Raw genomic sequence first — 16,528 nt, forward strand, 5'->3', positions numbered from 1 at the left:
GAAACATCGTCAAGGCCAGCTGTAAATCAATCTTATCGAGAGTGACTAGATACCTTCCTCTTGATTAGTATTTTTACTTTTATGTAGTTCCTATCAAATACAATGTCATACCAATCATGATTTTATCGTTTTTTTTTTTTTTGGATTCTTGTTGGATCGGCACAATTTCTTTTTTCTTAAAATTTCAGATACAATGTTAGAAAAGTGAATTTTCAAGAACTTAGCTTTCATTCACTATACACTAGAACATAGCGCTAGTATTTCTTCGCATATAATTGAGATCCTCTCAAACAAGATCCCTCATATAACACAAAATGAAATTGATCACGGTTCCCTTTGATATAATTCAAAAGAAATATTTTGTAAGTCCCGGAGTGTTAAGAGTCCTTGCAAAATGTCAATTTTATCGGACACGGGTATCCAGTTGAACTCACAAGTGAAATAGACATTCAGAGTTTAACTATGTATTTCACTTGTGAATATTCAACCAAACTTTTACCGATCTCTGTCCAGCTTGGTTTTTTGCATAGACATTAAACATCAAACACTTTGAGACCTACTAAGCGAGCGGTTCTGTTACTTCATTCTCTCTCTTCTTTTCTGTTCCCCTTTAGCAAAACCAAAATCCAAACAAAGCTGAAGGGACAAAAACGAATTATTCAAGCAAACATACGAGTACACAACCTGCAACATTAGACAAAATCTCCGAATCCAAGCAACAAGAAAAACAAAATGGCTGCATGCAGCCAAACATTATTCGACACACAAAGCAAAATGCATCCGTAACCACTTGTTTTCTAAATCATCACATTCCAACATAAGATCACCAGACTCTTCCCATAACTTCTTTTGAGGCTCTCTCTTTGAAAAGCATGGCAACTCAACAGAAACCGCAAAGATTTCTACTTCAAAGTCACACTGGCCAGAAAGTAGTGCCATCGTACGTGACATCACAAATGACAAAACTAGTTCTTATTCCCATCCAACAGATACCTTTTACCGGTCAAAGTATTGATCACTAGTAGTACTTCATACTTCAATCCGTTCAATTTCAAATACCTCCAGACAACTCCATTTGCGTCCCACCCATCCAACCAGACAAGATTCATAACCTCATCAATCCGCAGTTTCCAATCCCAATTGATCTCATTATCTCCACCCATGAGGTCTAGAAAGCTTGGCACAAGCTGAGTAAATATGAAAGGGGAAGAATATCAATAAGTCAAAAACTGGTAAACCAAGAATTGTACATGAGAAAGCATTAATAGACAAGAGAGCAAGTCAAAAAAACCAGAAAAAGATTCAAAAAGAGAACTCCTCAGGATAATGCTCAGCAAAGCAGCACAGACCATATATGAACACAGGACACGGCAATACTACTAATAGAACATTGACCCAGACACAGACAAGGACACGGCAAAAATTATGTACATACGTGTGATATATGTTTAGCTGTTGTTCGCATGATATTGTATAGAGAAAAAACCAAGAGTCATACTATAAGTTGAAATTCTTACCTTTAACTATTGAAATCTTAGAATTTGAACTGGGTTTTATTAGGTTAAGTTTTTTATTTGTAATTTTATACTTCAAGCCTCAAAACAAGTCTTTAATATTACAAATAAACCTATGTCGTGTCCCCACCCGTGCCTAACTTGAGCCAAGGGTCCCTGACGTGTCCGACATGGATATGTCGACCTATTAGGCTTGTAGGTGCATCATAGCTGCTCAGATTCGTTACAGTTTCAAACAAGGTTTTGAATCATGTAATGTACTGGCCGGCACATACCGGTATTGACCACATCCGGTACAGGGTACCCTATACCTCTAATTTCGTTCCACCTCAAATACCAGCCAATACCGGTCGTACCAGTCAGTATTAGACGGTACCAGCCAATACCAGACTACTTTTAAATTTATTGGTCTCAACTCTCATCTAGTACCGGTCAATACCGGACTACTTTTAAATTTATTTTTATTTTTAATATAATAAATGTATATAATATATTAAACTCTTTGATGTGGGAAAATAACATTAGTAGCGATAAATATGAAACGGTATCCGGTATCTCACCGGTATGTACCGTACCATACCAATAGGAAAACCGGTACTCTAGCTATACCACTACTTAGAACCTTGGTTTGCAATAACCATTTTTTACACTAATTTCATAAGACTTTCCGAAAAAGAGTCACTTGTAGAACGCATTAAAAGATGTTCTTCAACTGTAAAACAAAATGCAATAGTAAAATATAAATGAGTATATGCATTTTGAATACTTCCCCGAAAGCGAAAGTAATCCACAAAACTGAGCAAACAGGGAAGCAAATGCTCTCCATTTGCTTTTTAAAAATGAGGCTTGGCAAAGTTTCTTCCCACAGGGCCAAGAGATTGATTTTGTTTAGCCTCATTAAAAGAGGGTGAACATTTCCCTCACTACTATTGATTGAGATGGTGTGGATCCCATCAAAAAGTAATCTCATCCTTAACACCATCTCAATCTATACTAGTGAGGGTAATGTTCACCCTCTTTAATGAGGGTGAACAAAATTGCTTTTTTCCCTGAAATTTTCAGTGAAACATACAACAGGGGTTAGGTTTATTTGGCAGACCATTCTGCACTTTTGGCCACTAAACAAGCAGACGGACCAAGAATAGAAGAGGACCAAAGAAATTACAGTCAACCACACTTCTTATGAGACAACTAGACAAGAACTAGCAATTCTTTTAGCTGGCAAGTAGTTAAACCTTGTACATAAAAATACCAAGAACTGACTTTTGCTAGCGATGGTATTAGGCGTTCAACAGGTCATTTGGATGGTGAGAAATGGTAGAAATGAAGAGAGGAGAATCCTATCAAATACCAAAATAGGTGAGGAATGGTGAGAAATAGCAAGCAATGCCCAGAAAATGTGAATTTTTTTTGGTTGATATTTGTTTCTCACCAAATCTCACCATTTTGGTGAGATTAAATAGTGAAATTCGGTGAGAAAACCCCAATCCTTTCTTTTTCACCCTTTTCTCACCAATGAGAGAGAGGGAGGGAAATAGGGAGATAAGAAAACTCCATTACTGTGATTACACCTTCAGATACGAAGGGTATGTTCCACTTTCCCTAAATAAGTACTTATTTTTTGAATTAAGGTGATGTGATGTGAGAGAATGACATCTCTCGTAAAGCGGGACTAAGTATTTAGTTTTTAAGAAGGGAAAGTGGAACGGGCTCAAAGTAGATAATTGAAAGTGCCACACACATACACAGAGAGAGAGAGAGAGAGAGGGAGAGAGAGAGAGAGAGAGACCTAGTCATTAGCAGGTGCCAGCAAAACTCTTATATCCAACAGAAACTTTATAACATTGGCCACACTGCAATGGCGAAGGAACGGGTAGCACCAGCCACTGGACATCCATGTTGTAAATTGTTCATAACCTGAATGGCAAAGCAATAATGAATGCTGGATTCTGAGGAATATACAAGGGAAATACTGATCCTGTACGTGGAGGATTGGGGTAAGGTAAAGGAAAATTAAATGGAAAAGCAAAAGGATCTAGCAGCTTGCAACGATCAGATCCTTGAGCTTTTCCTTCTCCTTTCCCTTTTCCTAATGCAAATCCTTGATTAAATATAGCCAAGGGAACAAATCCAGATCTTTCACAGGAAAAACTTCACCAGCAAAAAAACCCTATTTACAGTCATAAAATAGCATGTTAAAAGGTTTGACTTACCATCTCTCCCTCCCATAATCATCTCACACAAAGAAACCATTTTCCAAAAAAGTCTGTCCTCGATATTGCTCCGGCAGGGCAACAAACAACTTTGGATTTCCTTCCTGAAGCTGCGGCTGCTTTTGATGTAGACTCAGACTTTCCAAAAACTGATACTCATTCCAGCCTTCCTGCTTTTCTGCCTGGACTTGGTGTGCTGGCATTTGTTTTCCAGGAAAGGGAAAGCTTACCATCCCCAAAGAGCTATTAATCTTACTTACAGGATGGTGGTATCCATTTGCTGCAGAATGATTCATGGAATCATAATTGATCCCAATGCCTTGGTTTGTTGATGATGTAAACTGATATCCATCTAGCCATCTATAATCATCCACGGGTGGATTTTCATTCTTGAATGTTGCACCAGACAAGGAGGACTCTTCCAGAAGTTTGCTAGGGAAAGAGTTGAATCCAGGTGGGGGACCTGCATGCCTAACAGGTCTGCTCACAGGATTCTTTCTCATACCGACTGGCATCATTGGTGATGGCTTCATTGACAAACTATCCACAACTTTTCCTAATGGCATAATGGAATCAAATTTACAAGGTACTACAGTTTCTGCATATTTATTTGTGGCATTGGGATTGCTAGACTGCTGAGGAATCAAATGATGTTGCAACTCACGTGTCATAGGAAATCCATTTTCTGACAAGCTCAATTGGGTGAGTTGTTCATTTGCAGAAAACTGTTCCCCAAGCCACGTTGAAGCACTTGGCTGAAAATACGGGGGAGTAATGTTAGCAAGAGATATTGGTGGCCTTGAACATGTATTGGAAGCATCCTGTAAGAGGAAACCATCATTTGGGACAGAAACAGCAGTGCCAGCATGACTTTCCATATCAACACTAGATCCCAAAACCTGAGAAGAGGGTGATTTTGAAGCAACCCCATCAGGATCCTTATCAGACAAAACCGGTTTGAAAACAATCACCTCGTCTTCTTCGTCCCTTTCAATACCCAACCGTGGTCCAAGATTCAGTTGACTCTCTGCTGAAATTTCCTGCCCTCGACCATTTTCACTGGGGATATCCCAAGAACCAGAAAGTGAATAATCATCCGACATTTGTGGCTCAGCACCAAAAGCAAATTTCTTTGATTTGTAATCAAAATAAAGTGTCTGTTGCCCAACATGAATCAAATTAGCAAGAGCTTTTCCAGCTGCTATAATTCTCTGAACACGTGCGCTCTTCCCCTTGCTGCCTCCGTCGCTTCCAAATGGATATTTCATCGAAAATTCCAGGATTAGTTGTGCAGGAAGAAGAGGCAGGAATCCTCTCAATTCAATGTCTTCAAACAATGCAAGCCGGTTGGCTGTTTCACCTTCATCATATCTACTCATATTGAAAAAGCATGTTTCAGCTCCGTCCTCCTTAATAAAGGAGAATCCACTTGACAAGAGCTTGTTTGAAAATGAAACAAAGTGATTCCAGAAAAACGACCTAGCACTAGCTTGTTTCTCCTCCACTTCAGAGCCAACTGCAATATCTTGCCGACAAGCTAACCATTCCACAAAAACCATGATTCCAGGCAACAAATAGCTCGTTGAAGGATCATTCAGCTGGATGCATCTCTCTAAGATGAGACCCATGAACTCAAAAATAGCTGTAAATACATTCTGAAGCAGTAGTGAACGTTGCAAAATTTCAGAATAGGACTGGTTCTCTGTTTCCCTGTTCACATTATGAACGCTGAATAGGAGAATTGCAATCAGTCTAACAATCACTAGCCTACACTCGGCAGCATCTGAACCAAAAGTAAACTCCTCATGTGGACCAGAAGCAAGTAGCACGAGAAAATCACCTCTTACGATAGAGTAAACCTCCTCAAATGTCTCCAAGCTGGTTAAAAGATATAGAGAAGCATTATCAATCATTTGAGTCAACTTCTAGACACAACCTAATCCATTGTTTGGAAGACGTACCTTGTCCTTGTGAAAAGAATGCCATTTAGACGAACAAAACGAATGCAGAAAGCTTTAAAAGTCTCTGGTATACTTGATGCTCTTTCCTTGACAAGATTAGACTCTGCGCTAGAATCTTTTTTAACACTTTTGTCTCCTTTTCCTCTCCCTTTTGCAGTCATCCTTGCAGGGACCATCTTAACAGATGCTTTGGCATTCCCAGGCAGCTGGGAATAGCTCTGTCGGTTCTGCAAAAGCAAAATATAGCTAAACCCATAATTGACATTTCCGAACATTTTATGCATAGAGATATTCTACACAAAACTGATGTAGTGCATTACAACAGGTAACATTAAGATTTGTCCTTTAGTGAAAAACATAGACTAACATAGAATCATACAATTGGAGATGTTCTTACAGACAAGCTAAGCCTTTACCTTCTCAAATGCAATAATCAAATTATCCCTCGCTGTGGAGAAAGGGTTATCAACTGCTAGACTTCGAAAATATCTGTAAATGGCCACCAATTCATCCCCCGAGTATAAAGCCAGAATAGCAAGCTGAAGAATAAGTGACAGATAAGCAGAATAATATAGACATACCGCCATAAGACATGCATATTAGATACCCATAAAAAAACAACCATATCAGTGTGAATATATAATGCAAGCAAGCATAGTGACACGGGTTCTAAAGGAACACCTGATGATGAGGGTTACCACTTGAAGGCCAAAGCGAAGAAGCTTGCATATAGTAACTTGATGCTGCTGCAAAATCTCGAGTCTTGGACTCTGCCTCCCCATATAACCCTTTGTAACGAGCAAGATCCCCAAGATAAATCAAACAACGGTGGCAGGATATCAAGCCTCTCTTCATTTCAGCGGATATATTCCCATCTTGGGACAGAATCTGATTTTCTTGATCAAAACCAATCGGTAGACCACATTTAGCTCTAATTTTCAACATCACGTCATGATAAAACCCAGATGCTTCCGACAGGAATGTCTTGAACTGGGAACGTATTTTTGTGATGCGATCAGGTCCAGGTCGTGTGGGACCTTTCCCATTCTGAGAGGTGGTTGATCCGGCTGACGCAAGAGCAGAGTTGAGGTGTCCACGTAACTCATCGATTCTCCTGTAATGCAACTGCCACAAAGCATACTCTATTTCATGCTGTTCAGAGAAAGCATTGTCTTCAAGAACAATAGCTTCATAATTCTCTCGCATCTGTTGCCATGCATTGGGGTCTGAGGGAATTCGGGCATGTGCTGCTTTACGACGCCTATTCTCCAACTCAACATTCTACGGTAAAGAGACAAACATCGAACAATTCGTTAGGACAAACAAATAAAGTGATGATAACAATCACCAATTTTTTGAAACAGGATCAACCTAATGGCGCAACTTAAGTTCCTCTATTCCTCTGGAAAAACCATTATGTAGTTACTGAGGACAGGTACATTAACCTACGTCCCCCAAAACAAAAGCATCATGTCATGTTTTCGCATTTTCAAGAGAGATGACTAGATTCTGCTATTTGCAGGCACATGGACAAACAATCAATCATTGAACATGATGGTGGGAATTAAATTATGCAATCGTTTAACAGAAGATGAAGTTCAGGGATAAAGCCAAGACATACTTTAGTGTAAAGACCTTGGACACATTCTCTTGCTGAAAGATCTGAAGATTTAGCCATTGGACCGCTCATTGTCCATCAAACATATTTGCCTAAAGACAACTCCAAAAGGTGAAACATCAACAACAACATGCAACATTTAATCGGCAGAGCAACTTCCTGCAGCATAATAACTTGATCAAATAAAAATATTTTGACAAAGCCAAAGAGGCATACAAGCACAAACAAAACTATAATCCTTAAAATATATAGCTGCACTATAAATTAAAATGATCCTGTGATTTTAGAACAAATTTTTAAGGTGAACCACCATTGACCCATTGAAATGCAACCCCGTATCATTCCTCCATCAGACAAACATAACCCTAAATACAGAAACAAAAGGAATGAGTGCAGCATGTTGTCAACAGACTGCTTTTGGAACCGGAAAATACATTATACTTGAGAGATGGGTTGCAGACTTGCAGGACATACTTGCTGAAGATTCCAAAAGTCTTATATAGAAGAAATGCACACTCACTGTTCCAATCAGTTTGCTGCCAGTGGACTTTTAGTCATGCCGTCACACATCTTACAGTCACTATAACCCTCACAACCAAGATGCCTATTGTCAGTGGACTTCTAGTCAAGCCATCACAGTCACTCACTAATACCTCACAAGCAAGATGCCTTGGACAAAATCTGTAACATTGTATCTATCTCTACAGGCTAAAGGTAGCAAAGCCACCCATAGTTTCCAATACAATAGCACTGGAGAGCTGTCTACAGCAGACTCTGCTAAAGAAACACAAAGACGATCTTCCTTATCCGCAAGTATGATTATCAAAAATGATTAACCAATGTTAAGCAAGTTAAAGCAGGAATAGAACCATAATTTGTAAACATAACTCAGCAGATAAAAGTACCAAAAAAATATTCAAAACATCAAAGGGAGAAGCACAGGACAATATGTACTTCAGAACACCTAGGTTGTTGGTGCGCAATTATAGACAGCCAATGAGTTGTCCATGGTGTTGCAGATAGTTTTGGGAGAAATACAGGCAGATTGCAGATGCAGTTCTAGTGGCAAATGATTGTGCCGATTCATGGAAGGGGAATTGGATTGACTGTGTAATGTGCAGATAGCAAGAAGGCATTGGATTATGTGACTTGGGCCTTTCCGCCCGATGTAATGGAAAGGCCAATATTTGAGGCTAAATGGAGGAAGTAGGTCTGGTCTTCAATTCCTGCTATAAGGTTGGAGAATGGTACTCCAGGCAGGTTTAAGGCAGAAGATCCCTTTTTTCCCTTCTACTCTTCATTGTAGTTTTGGCAATGCTGAGCCTTGTGATTCGCAAAGCGGATGGGAGCTTGATGGAAGGCTTTGGGGAGACTAGTGGGGTGGTTTCTCACCTTTTTCATGCAGATGAAAGTCATGAAACCAATATTGTTTACTAGGCGGATGGAAGATGCAACACAGTTTGGCTTTGTAAGATGCTTGCTCAAGTGCTATCAGGTAGTATATTTTTCCTTCTTTTTTTCAAACCAACTTTGAGGTAGTATCTGGCTTTCGAGGTGACTTGGGAAAACTAGAGATCATCCAACTTGGAGGTAGTATCAGGCTTTCGAGGTAACTATGGAAAACTAGAGATCATCCCAGTTGTGGAGGTGCCCAACATTGACTCAGTACCTGCAGCTCTTGGTTGTAGGGTTGAAGCCCCTCGCCCGAGTTGGGCTTGTGGATTCCTAAAAGGCTAGATCAGTTTGGCATCAAGTAGTAGGAAGATTTTGATAGAGATTTCTATGGTAAAAGCTCCAAGGGGAAGACTCACTCTTATTAAGAGTACTTCGTCTAACTTCTCTAGCTGTTCTGCCTCCATTTGTCTCCTTGCCTACATTGCAATGATGTTTGGATAGGACTAAGCCTCTAGACGAATCTATATCCCCTGCCATATACCTTTGAGAAGGCACCAGGAATAGTTGGGATATAAGTTTGCGGCTCACTCTGGCATGGTGATGTGGAAGGCATAAGGGTTGCAAGTTCATGCTTTGAAGCTGTGTGTGGTTGAGGGGTGCCTCCCCAGTAAGGCAGTAATGAGCCACCAATTCCTAAATTGAGTCATGAGGATGATCTCAGTGTTGGCCTGGTCTACTGGAACTACCAAGTCTGATCAATTAGGTAAATTCCAATTCTTCCCGCTTAGGTATAAAAGACGAAAACTGTTGCATAAACTTATAAATTATGATAACTAGGCTTACAGCTGAATATCTCAAAGGTAAGCCTTATCCTCAAAAGCTTTGGGGTCACAACCCCCGAACCCCCACCTGAAATGGAAGGAAAGGGGAATCTGCCCCTGCACCTCCCCATCAAACCACCACAGAGTTCCATCTGCGACACGCGTGACTGTACACCGTGTCACTGGCTCCAAAGTCCACATATAATTGAGCTTTAATAACACATAGCAACTAAAACACAAAAGCATAATTGGGTTCTCAAGGTTATCCCCTTGGCCCTAGTTTTTTTTTTTCCTTTACTAAGAATCAACTCACCTAAAAAAAAAAAAGGAGGGGAGGGCCAAAGAAGTATCGAATCACAAATCAAATCAACGTATTTATGCGTGAATTTTCACGAATCAAAAACGGAAACAGAAGTAACCTAACCGTTTAACCAACCAATCAATCCATATAACTTTGAAACGCCCGAAACCATTACAATCAGCAGCAAACAGATCGGGCCTAATTTATTAACGCACACAATATCAATTCCCAACCAACCCCAAAGTACACACACACAAATACACACACACACACATATATGTTTATGTATGTATGTATCGTGTATATTTACCTATTTTTGATATCGGATCCGCAGAGATCCCGTCGCTCGGCCAATAGAACCGCCGTGAACTTGTTGGTCTCGGCGAATGAGAGAGAGAGAGAGAGAGAGAGAGAGAGGAGGGAGAGAGAGTGAGGCGTTGTTCGGTTGGTTTTTCATCGCGGGACTCAATTCATGTTTTTTTTAGTAATTAGTAATTACTACTAATATTTTTGGTATTGGGCGGCTAGACTTATCTGTATTTTGATTGAAAACATTCTTTCCCGTCAAACGAGAGAAAAAACAAATAAAAACATGTAATTGGGTTAATTTCTTAGACACCCCTAAATTATGGAGAAGTTTTTCAGTGCCGGTTGGTCACCGGCCACTTGGTGCCGAGTATCATCTTGGCCGTTCAAACGTATTTTGAACGGTCCAAATTTGATTGGATAGTTATTAAGTGTAAAATTACAAAAACACCCCTTTAACCCCAAACAGATTTGAGCTGTCCAAAACATGTTTGGATGGCCGAAATACGTGCTCAGCACCACGTGGCCGGTGCCCGCTCGGCACTGAAAAATTTCTCTAAATTATGAGACTGGACCAGTTAACCCCGATAGATTCACTATATAACCGACCAAAGACAATGTCTCCACTATGCAAAAGTTTCAAGGGTGAAAATTTCACTTACACAGTTACACTATCAGGTTTGCTCGATCGTATACCAACCCTTTCACGTATGGTAAATGATTATGCACCTAACACCAGTCAAATGTCTTATTTCAGGTGGTTAAAAATACCTCCTCGCCCATTTGATTATATGCACCTTTGACAATTATTGAAGATATAACTATAGTAGTAAACAATCTCAAGAACCAGAGAAAATTAATTAGGTCGCACGTTTTGTTTCTGAACCTAGGCTTATGTAGTAAAATAAAATACTGAACTTTTATATATATTTAGAACTCAGTACGTATTTTTTCATTTGCAACTAAGCACCCATATTTTGTAGACTACTTAATTTTTAATCATATTCTCCTTGTGATATAGTAAATAAAAACTAGACTTATGATTTAATCATATTCTCCTTGTTGTAATAACTTTTTCTCACTTGTTTCTCCCTCTGTATAACCTTACTTTGTTATGGGTTAATTTTCTCCCCTCGGATGACCTTACATTATTACGAGTTGCCTAACATTTTCTGATTTGATATGCTTCATGTCACACATTGAAGCAATAATCTCCAAGCCTATCGATGAAAAACAGTTTAGACTTCATGTCTATGAAATGTTGTATTTGGTGTTATGTGTGTAGCATTGTTGTTTTAATGTTATGATGATAAGTTGAGAGAGTATAGATATGTTGTAGAAACTCGCATGCGACAGACTTGAGATTGTTCCGAAGCTTGCATCTTGAACATGGTGGGATTCTCAAAAACGGGTCGCCCGTAATCATTAGAACTTTGCATCTTCAACATATGAGGTCCATTGAAAATGTTTATTCGTCAAATCTCAAGCTCATTTCCGAATTACCATTATGATCGACAATGTTCATCTCGTAGAACTTATCGACTTTATGAACCACTTCAAAGATCATTCTAATCGAATACTTATTGGTACATAATCGAAGATGATCAAAATGAATTTATTTTTTTACGAGTGTCTATTGTTGTGATCTAAACCGTTCATATTTTAAGACCTACAATATATTATTGCCATGCAAAAAATCAGCTTGATTGGAAGTCGATATATCAAAATTTGAATTTTGATTTATAAAATAGACAATCTAATTTCTGTCAATAATAATAAAGATAAACTATTCATTTTAAAAAGCAAAATTCAATTTTTGATACTCCTATCGATGTTCTATCAAGTTAATTTTTTTTATGGATATATTACTATGTGGGGTTTACAAGATGAATGTTTCATATCAACAATAAACATACGGTAGGACCGAAAAAGATAGTGATGGAAAAGTGAAATTTTCTACCGCTGATAAAAAGAATTTAATCTCTTTGTCAAATTGTGAGCTGGTTACGGTTCATATTTATGATCTCAACTGTTCAAATTGCATAGATTGTTGAGAAGATAAACCTTGGGAAATATCATTTGAATTGAATTCCGATTGATATATAATCGGAGACAATGAGATCAAGTTTGCTTTTGCAAAAATAAACCTGGCTATACTGTAAGAAACCCATTTCGAGAGAGGGAGTTGGAGAGAGAGGTTGTTCAGCAAAAAACCGTGTTCATTCGGAACTGCAACGGGAATTTGTTGAATCGTGACGATTTATCTCCATGATCGAAATTGTTCAAGTTGTAGAGCTTGTCGGGAAAATCAAGAATTTCAAAAATCATTTGAATCGAATGCTGGTTGATACATAATTAGAGACGATCAAAGTGAATTTGTTTTTATAAAAAAAGATTTGACTTCACTGTATCAAACCCATTTTATCAAGGAATAAATTAACTCCGAGGGATGTTCCCGACAAAGAGATTGCTTTCAGTTTGGAATTCATCCCTCGAAGATACCTTAATCAATTATGAACATAAAAACATAGGAGAAATGAAAGAGAGTAAAGCCTTCAGTTTTTTAAACTCATTAAAGTTTTCAAACCAAGCTCGAATAAGCTACTAAGGTTGTTTGGCAAACGAGATATTATCCCAATATTGTTCTTACAGGAGCCACCACTGAGGTGGTAGTCGAGTTGGCAATTAAGGTGCAGGTGAAAATCCTTCCCTAGCACAGTTGGCGAGTTCGAAACCGTTTGCGCCGAAAAACTACCTCAATACCCAAAACGAACACGGTCGAAGAGATCCGAATAGGAAAAGATTTACATGTATGTTCACAATAAGGCTTTAGAGGTTTATGTTTAACCTTGTGCCAATATGCTTTGTCTGCCCCTTGTATACTAATGAGATGAAGTGAGGAACATTCACGGAAATATTTCTACGGATTACGGACTGATTTGGCCAGCACCAGTCTTATGTTTCCTCTGTCGGAAAGTTTGGCTTCCATTTACAAATGGATGGATTATTTGGAGAACATTACTTCTTGTTCTTGTTTCTGTAATAACATAGCATGGAACTCGATACCGTTGCTTTTTACCTTACTGAGTTGCAATGTGATCTTGATGCTCTTGACTCGAGCGATTACAACTACACTTTTGTTCCCGTTTCCCTTTCTCTTTTGCTTTGTTTCGAATTCAGATGGGGAGCCGCAAATCTCACGCGGACAATCAATGAATGGATGATGGAGAAGCATGCACTACACTGAAATCCAGTCCTGAGTTCAAGGCTGAGTTGAATAGATATGATGGTTAAGGAGTTGCAATAGCATGGCAAACAATGATGTGATGACTATTTTTTTTTCTTTCTTTGTATGTAGCTAATCTGAATGTCTTTATGCCCCACTGTAAGGATAGTCATTGCTGTAAATCTGTTCATCATTCCTTCATATGCTGTAGTCCTGAAGTTGTGCTTCCCTGTCTCCTTTTTGGTTGTGGTTTGCTACTGCGATTGAATGAAATCACATTTCTGCAATTCACACAAACATGCAACAGAATCCACAAGTACGTAAACTTCCTAGTTTGTCCTTGCACAAAAATACAAGCTACAACAGACTACCGATAGCTCCCATCTCTGAGCTACATACACCTGCACACCCGAGATCAACACTGCACACTTGATCTTAAACACTCTTGATTAGACACTTGGACAAAGGGAGGACTTGTGTCTCCATCTACTTGAGACCCACCTTCTCCGGAAGCCTCCTTGGAGGAACTTTACCAGATGAGGTTTATCAAATGTCACTCACCATCGATCTCTGGTGCCAAGTACAAAGTTCAACACTGCAACACCTAGGACTTGTGCAGTTGTTCATTCATCAGCATGTTGATCGAGAGCAACTAGGCTAGCTGAATTAGACAATGACCTAATGAATTGAACAATCAGATCGACCATCTGAGCATCGTAATCTGGTCCTTCCATTAATAAATGGCTTACTCGTACGATAAGATGAGTTTCAACATGACCTGCAGCAGATTTCAGTTTGTTTTGCAATGTTTAACGCTAGTGAATCCATCTCGGGTACCCATAACAAAAAGCTTCGTGTTTAGGAGATTGTAGAATGGCTTTGTGGTGTCCTCCAAAACTCACGTAACCCACGACGTCCTCTAACTGGTCGACTGCTGAGCCAGCAATTGGAGCACCTGTACGGAAGGGAAACAGTAAATATTTGAACAGTCTGGTATCGTATTATCAAGTAGAAATCCACATTTTTATTGTCATCTCCTCTAACAGTATATAATCCATGACAAATTGGGTATGTAATTTTATGTCAGTGGATGGCCTTCACAAGTATGTTTTTGTTCTACAGATCAAAGTGCATATCAAGGCTGAAGGAAGTTTGCAAAAAAGAGTATGTCTTAATGCTAATGGAAACCACGGAGTGAAACGTAAAGTCAAAATCAAAATCACCATCTGGAAACTTCAGAAACAGGTTGGCACTGCAAGTAATTTTGAACAGATGTGTTTCACTAGCACTAAATACCAAACCAAGAAATCTCAATCAAACATCTGTACTACCAGTGGGAAGATCCCAAATTATGATCTCATGGAACAAGAGAGAAATAAGACATCGCAACCAAACCAAGTTGTTAAGTGGAAAGAATTGTCCATTTCAGTGTACAAAGCCTTCCAAAGGCAAAGATCTGACAAATCACTTTCACCAATTGCACACGTGACACAGGTTTCCAAGATATTTGGACAACTGAAAAGGCAATAACATAGAGTTACATCTAAAGAAAGGAAAAGCGATAGTTTTGTTGAGGAACAAATTTCCACCCTTGATGGCACACAAGGCTGGGGTGGATGATGGGAATAATCCTTGTCTTGTAACTGATGGTTCTTCCTTTAAGGGTAATGACGATACTTCTTCTGTGGTTGATACTTCAGCATTCCTGTGAGCTTCTGATGCTACCAGGAGCCCTAAGATAGATATCTAAGCTGGCATCTTATTGCGTTGTTCAACCACACAGAATTCATTGTTCTTGATGATCCTCAAGAATTCCTTAATTTCTGCCACCTCAAGCTCAATCTTTTTGATGGTAGGGAGGTCCTCTGGATTGGTTGCTGGGGATATTCCTCAGTTAGAGATTGGGAATGATCCTGGTTTCTGTGAAGATGTTCTCACTTCTGTTGGGCAGTTTGTAGGGCTCCAAGGTTAAATGACTAAGATTGGCATATGGAGTACAAGGGGGCTAGATAATCTCCTAAAATAAAGGGAGGTTTGTTCTTTTAGTGGTACAAAAAAAAAGAGAGCAAACAAGGACGTAACCTCTGATACGATAAATAGAATAAAACCATATCGAAGTCCTAATTGTACGACTTTGGTATGATGTCCTTCCAACGACAATTGTTCTTGCTGTTGAAATTCCAGCAGCTGATCATAAAACGTTTTATGCTTTTGTGGTGGTGCATTGCTAGAATTTAGCAAGAGACAGGCTGATATGCACTCTAATTAGGAGCGGTTAGTTAGGATTGGCAGGGAAAGTCGTTAGGTGGTTTTTCTGTTATAAAGAGAGTGGTAAGAGGAGTGAAGGGCATCCATTGACTTGTAATGTTGAGAATTGGGACAGAGAGTTCCCCTGTAATGTTTCTTGATTGAATAACAACAGACCCATCTCTTTCTTCTCCATTTCTATTAATTTCTCTTCCACCATTCTTTCTCTGCAATTTCTTACTTAGCTACTCATAACAGCAGTCTTATCAGAGTCTATATTCCCTTAATCCATGGCCTTGTTCTTTTCAATAAAAATTGCAACCAAAATAAAAATAAAGCACCGAACAAAGAAAATCGTCCTGAAATACGTTGGGTCACATGAAATGATGAAATCGATAGCATGCATAATTTGAATCGTATTCAATTTGGATAAAAATTGAGCTTTTGCATACCTCAATATGTGATGCCAGAATCAGTTTACAGAAGATTGATGCCCATTTGTGAATGAAGATCCATGGAAATATTACATGTATACAGAGAGAGAGAGAGAGAGAGAGAGAGAGAGAATCAAATGGGGACGACGACTGGTGTTGGGGTTAGCTGCACGGACTGGTACTCATTAGAAAATCGCGTATCACAGACGCGAGCCTTGGTCAAAACAGCGTCAACAGGGTTTCCTCCACAGATCGCATCTTGAACTTGTGAGGTTATCAAAACGACGTCACCCTAATCATTAGGACTTCTCATCCAGAACCTGCGAAGTCCTTTGGAAACCATGTTGAGGATCATTTGAGTCAAATTTTGATCTCATTCCGACTTATCTCCTTGATCTAAAGGGTTCACGTTGTAGATCTTGCCAAGGAGAAGAACCATGTTGAAGATCACATCAATACAATTCCAATTGTTACATAATCGGAGAGGATCAA

At 39.1% G+C, this 16,528-nt stretch overlaps 1 protein-coding gene and 1 long non-coding RNA gene across 2 annotated transcripts; both read right to left on the reverse strand.

The window, feature by feature from the left end:
• Window positions 1–637: 637 nt before the first annotated feature.
• Window positions 638–10,304, reverse strand: LOC131319438 (nonsense-mediated mRNA decay factor SMG7-like). The gene is made up of 8 exons (XM_058349674.1): window positions 10,134–10,304; window positions 7,310–7,465; window positions 6,370–6,969; window positions 6,105–6,227; window positions 5,689–5,915; window positions 3,728–5,605; window positions 3,304–3,431; window positions 638–1,187 (listed from the first exon to the last, which is right to left on the reverse strand). Exons 2-6 carry the CDS (start codon window positions 7,376–7,378, stop codon window positions 3,751–3,753), a joined length of 2,874 nt encoding a protein of 957 aa, XP_058205657.1. The 5' UTR covers window positions 7,379–7,465; window positions 10,134–10,304; the 3' UTR covers window positions 638–1,187; window positions 3,304–3,431; window positions 3,728–3,750.
• A 3,309-nt stretch (window positions 10,305–13,613) lies between these two features.
• Window positions 13,614–16,249, reverse strand: LOC131319443 (uncharacterized). The gene is made up of 2 exons (XR_009197967.1): window positions 16,055–16,249; window positions 13,614–14,310 (listed from the first exon to the last, which is right to left on the reverse strand). It is a non-coding gene; the product is annotated as an uncharacterized LOC131319443 (long non-coding RNA).
• Window positions 16,250–16,528: the final 279 nt, after the last annotated feature.

Source organism: Rhododendron vialii, chromosome 3a, assembly GCF_030253575.1.
Source record: "Rhododendron vialii isolate Sample 1 chromosome 3a, ASM3025357v1".
Lineage (NCBI taxonomy): Eukaryota > Viridiplantae > Streptophyta > Magnoliopsida > Ericales > Ericaceae > Rhododendron > Rhododendron vialii.